This window comes from Pinus tabuliformis, chromosome 5_1 (assembly GCF_031772625.1).
Source record: "Pinus tabuliformis cultivar Carrire ecotype Pingquan chromosome 5_1, CPIR1, whole genome shotgun sequence".
NCBI classification, from domain to species: domain Eukaryota; kingdom Viridiplantae; phylum Streptophyta; class Pinopsida; order Pinales; family Pinaceae; genus Pinus; species Pinus tabuliformis.
The window spans coordinates 492,464,759-492,470,521 of NC_142305.1; the positions used below are offsets into that span (position 1 = coordinate 492,464,759).

A 5,763-nucleotide genomic window follows, 5' to 3' on the forward strand; every position below is an offset into this window, starting at 1 on the left:
CCAATTCATATCACAGGGGGAGAAGTTCTCTCAGGATATGGTTGGGTGGAAAACCATATGGTTCACAATGAGTTGGTAAAGATATGCATACTCTCATTGGAGCTAGAGCATATTCCCATCTTTTTGGAGTTGTATAAATACACAACCAGGTATGTTCATAAGCATTCTTGAAATTTCAGTGATTATTAGTTTGAAGTGTTGTCAAAATTTCAGTTTATTGGAGCTTTCTACTTGTGAATGTTTATGAGATATTTACAAAGTTAATTTTGAGCTAACCAATAATGAATGGCAGCTTTAGTTGAAAATGTACATGTAGGGGGATTAAAACAAGAATGTGTTGCTAAAGTTTTTAAGTTCAGTTTATAATGAATTTTTGTCCATAACAGGTTGTCATGAGTTTATGAAAATATCATATTAGCATAAATTTGGGTGTTCTTTCTTCATGTACAATTGTAGTTGAATTTTGCAGACTAAGTGTTTGACAAAAGTGATAAACAATGTAGCAGGAATTTTTGTTGTTGTTGTTTTAAGAAATCGCACCCCTGAGAATTTATGTTGCAATTTAGCTTAACCTCAGGGGGTATCCAAACCCTTAGAACCTGTAACCCCCGACTTGATTCCTAAAAAATACTTTTCAGAACCCAGATCATAAATTTGGGCAATTTTGCATATTGTTGCTGCCAACTATGTGCACTGGTTATCAAGTTTTGATTGAAAGAATAAGATGATTTAGTATCTGTTTTAATATTTTTTCATTTGAAGAATTAATTTATAAATTTAATGAGCTAAATAGGTTGAGGAAGAATATTAGATTCATGGCAAATTGCCTTAAGAGATTGTGGCTTCCAAGTGTTTAACAAAATGCATCAAGGGTTGTAGATTGCATGCTTGCAAATTATTTGTCAAAAGGCCTCAATAGTTGTAACTTGTAGATTGCACGCTTGCAAAGTGTTTGTGAAAAGACCTCAAGGGATGTAGCTTTTGTGAATAGATTATGTTTGCAATTTGTTGTATCTATGTGAAAATGAATTTAATAAGTTGTTGAAGTGTGAATAGAGAATAGGATAGTTGTTACTTTTATTATCTAAATATTTCATTTTAAAAAAAAATTGTTGTTGGAAACAATTTTATAGTGACTAATTCGGTAGGATTTTGTGCAAGTGAGCATAATAAGTTTCATCTAAGCTACATTTATTCATGGGTGCAATCTTATGTTTTAATGGTTGTAGCAAACAACTAGTGTTCCTAATTTTGGCAAGTCCGTTGTTTTATTTGGCACTTCTTGAAGAATAATATGCTTCTGAATTTGTAACAGTGGTTGCATTTGCTACAAAATTCGTTATACCAGCCTCATGATTGAGGCAATGCTATTGAGAATTTTTAATTGATGAATCAATAAACATATCATATTTATTAGATTTACTGATGAAGAGAAGCATATTCCTCGTTTAGTTATCTTGTTACAAGTAAGTTAATATTCATACCCTTATATGCAATTTTTGTAATAAAAGCATAATATTTTAGGTTCTTGTGGAATACTTTTGTGGTTATAATATCAAGAGTCAATAAATAGAAATTATTTAGCATAATCTAGGAGATCAAATAGGTTGATCCAGCTTAATGCTCGCACATGGCATTATGGTGGAATTTATTTCCAAGCTTACTTAGAGCTCACATATAAGTATGAAAAGAGTACATGTTTCTTTTAAACTTGAGGAGAAATGTGTTTTGGAATTAATTTCAAGGGAATGTGATATTCTTATATTGAAATATATGAAGGAACGTGATTACATGATAACTAATTTAATAATGTTACAAATAAAAAATAAAATAAAAATTGAGTATTAGTGATTAATGTGATCTCTATGTCTCTATATTATTGATGGTTGTTAAAGTGGGACCTTACATGGCCAAACCACACACCAAATTGTTGTATGAGACCCTCTTGTTTGTGAGATAAAGGATCCACCTCCCCGCAACAATTTGACGTGTTGAGATGCCACCTCATCCATCTTGTCAGTGACATCATTGATGTATTGGGATGCCACCTCATCCATCTTGTCAGGCACATCATTGGTGTGTTGGGATGCCACATAGTCTAAATCACGTCTTCCACACGGTGTCCAATAAAATTAATAGAAAAACTCCGTACCTCCAAATATGACAAGACATTCACTCCCTAGTATTGAACAATTATATTTGTTTCACTCCAAAAATTATCTTTACAAAAAAATTTGGAAGTACATTCATATTTTTATTTACTTATGTAATTATTTTGGAAGTACACGGTTGGTTCATGTAGTTTAAAAAACCCCTTATTTCTCTTCGAGAATTTTACAGCGGCTTAACGCATTGGCCCATATAAGGTCATTGGTCCTGCTGCTCTTGTGTTCATGTATCTGTGAGTTGCATCAATGGCTACTCGCAGACTGCTCAGTCACCTCTTTCAAGAGCCACACTCGTTCCGCATTGCTCAGGTTGCCCTATATGGAAATGGGTCTGCTCTGCTCGATGTGCAGAGATCCTTGAGTGTCAGAAGTTCGGTTTGTGGTTTCTGCGGAGGCAGGGCGTTAGATGTATAAGCTGACACCCAAACAAAACTGTGGATATATCAAAATTGTTTCACTTACAGATACATAGGGAGGCTTGCACTTATTGCTTTGGTCCTCCCACAGGGATGGCTTAGAATCCGCTGAACAGGCTTCAGATCTACTGTGGATATATCAAAATTGTTTCACTTACAGATGCCCTGGTCCTCCCACAGGGATGGCTTAGAATCCCCTGAACAGGCTTCAGATCTATTGACTAGGTCATCCAGTAGGGATAACAGAGTTTTTTTGCTGGTGAATAAATTATGTTTGGAGCAGCGGTTAGGCATACAGTCTTACTTTTGTTTTGCAGAAAGAAAAAAACAGAAAAATGTTTTAGATGGTTTATTAGCATACCTTGCCTTGTCCAAGCTGGATGTAAACACCAGAATATAATCAAAACAGACCACTGATATGCCATCATAACATCACAATAACACTGTCAAAAAGATTACTCACATTGAGAGCAAAAACATAACAAAACAGGAATAGACAGACACAGTACAAAATTTCTGGAAAAAGCTGAAGTTCTGAAAATGGCAAAAAGAGATCGGAACGTTTTTCGTTCGGATGTCAAAATAGCCTTGGCCACAAATGATACCATCGACTCTATATTCATAGATCATATGACCATCGGAGAGAGCCACACCGCCCTTAGAAAGAGTGTCTGCCTCCAAGTTTTGTTCCCGGTATACACGCTGAAATGACCCATCAGGTAAGGAAGACTTTAGGTCTAGGATTTGTTGCATCCAATTACATAGAGGAGGGACATCCAGATCACTCCTACCCTGTATCCACTGAATTTTGGAGAGGGAGTCGCCAATGATCACAACCTTCTCAATGCCTATCCAAGAGACATATTGAAGAGCACCCCATAAAACAATCATCTCTGCCATGCAATTGTCTCCAAACCCACCCGATCAGAAAAAATGATATAGAAAAGAGGGATCAATACGAAGATATACACCACAGCCACATCTTCCCCCTGAAGATGCACCATAAAACAATCATCTATAAAACAATCATCTCTTCCATGCAATTGTCTCCAAACCCACCCGACCAGAAAAAATGATATAGAAAAGAAGGATCAATACGAAGATATACACCACAGCCACATCTTCCCCCTGAAGATGCACCATAAAACAATCATCTCTGCCATGCAATTGTCTCCCAACCCACCCGACCAGAAAAAATGATATAGAAAAGAGGGATCAATACGAAGATATACACCACAGCCACATCTTCCCCCTGAAGATGCACCATCAAAAAAACATACGGGGAATATACCATCCAAATCAACCAAATGTGACTGAAAAGAAGGAGCATAATGAACCACATGATCTGTGGAGACCAAACTTTCCTAGTTAACCATCGGACTGATCAAGAAGGAGCATATTGGACCACACGACCTGTGGAGACCAAACTTTCCTACTTAACCATCGGACCACATCCTCTGAACTAAGAAAACCACTTACATAAAAAAATAGTTGTGGCGAAGGATGGCATCCTCTACTTTCTTGGCCCAGCAATTAAATGTTTCTGTGTGGGTTTTGGTCAGAGGTTTTTTCCAAATGTTGTAAATCCGTCTTTGCTCAACCGGAGGGAGGGTTTCAGCAACATCAATGATACTTTTTTCCAATTGATTCTTGTGATTGAGATGCGCAGCAATGACAGGAACCCAATTTGTGAGAAAAGAAACCCTAAATAATGTAGAAGTAATTATTTCGCCGTTGGCCAGACAATTTAGAAACCGATCAATTAGGTCCAAAAGTGGGGTATTTAGACCAAGAATTGGCTTCTTTAGACCAGAATATGGACTAACACTACCAGAACATCCACTGTAAGAACGATTTATTGCGATAGGAAGTTCAGCATCTTCGCAAAATAATTTGAACAATATTTCAAACAATTGCCCATCACATCGCTGAATCACATTGACAATCCATAAAAGTGCAGTACAAGCAGTAAGGATAGCATACTTATCAGATTTAGCGCGTTCGATATTGGTACTAAATGCTTTCAGAAGTGCAGACCCACAAATTTTTGCAAAGGATGCATTTGCCTCAAAGAACCCTACGATATATTCCTCAATATATTCGCTGTGATCGTATGAACCACTCGAAATGGTGGACAACATTCTTTTCAGAGAATGTTCCAGCATCTGTAATCCTCCATAATCTGATTTTATTTGGCTAATCCCGAGTCTAGTAGCTAAATCCGGCAAGGTATTGATCTCCAAAGATAGTAGCAGGGCTCGAAGTTTGGCTTCTTGTTTAGTACTCCATCGAACAACATTCAAATATCTCATACATTCCTCCACGCAGTTATTAAAGAGGAGTTCAGCAGCAATTGGTAGAATAGACAGGGCTTCGTCCACACTAGAAAAACGAAAACGGTTCCCTGTTTGAGAAGAATACATAAATTGAATACATTTAATATACATCTCGATGCTGTGAAAAGTTGTTAGCTCCATTTCAATAGGTGGTCTCTCCGACGACCATCGCTCACATAACAACGTTGCAAAATATTCAGAACTTTTCAGAATTTGAGAGTGGAGATACAGAGCTTTTCTTCCATGCTCCCCTCCATCTGTACTAATTAAGTGTAGTATCATGTCAGCGGTGCTCTGGTCTCCGAATTGTAAGAATCGTTCTTCCATTGCTATAGATTGCCAAATATTCAAATTGAAAACCACTTGAGAAAATAGTCTGAAGCACTGTTAAAACAAGCAGACACCGCCATTCTCTTTGCGTGCTCTGGAAGGATTCTTCCGTGCAACTTCTTCTCTTTTCATATGACAGAACATTGGGACCAACACTTTGCGTGCCCTGGACTTCCTCTCTTTTCATATGACAGAACATTGGACCAACAAAGACAGGCATGTCATAAAATTTGGACCAACAAAGAGGTCAATATTTTATCATCAACTTCTTGTGAAACAGGGTCTTGAAAAAGCCAAGAGAAATGTTAAAAGAAAAAAGTAGGTATTTTGCCCCAATAATTGTTGAGACTGAAATTTTGGCGTTCGCTGAATAGTATATTAAGTAAGTTGACCCCATACCTTCTTTTTAAAATTATATGATGAAAGCAATTGATAGAGTTATTTATTTGGTTATTGTTTAATAATTTTTGTTAACTCGATTATGTGGGTAAGTTGTTTATAGATGCTTTCGAA

General features: G+C 36.9%; 1 protein-coding gene across 1 annotated transcript; it reads right to left on the bottom strand.

The window, feature by feature from the left end:
• Positions 1–4,059: 4,059 nt before the first annotated feature.
• Positions 4,060–5,247, bottom strand: LOC149165634 (BTB/POZ domain-containing protein At1g63850-like). Its single transcript, XM_089429887.1, has one exon. The coding sequence runs from the start codon at positions 5,245–5,247 to the stop codon at positions 4,060–4,062; it is 1,188 nt and encodes a 395-aa protein (XP_089286013.1).
• Between the last annotated feature and the right edge of the window lie 516 nt (positions 5,248–5,763).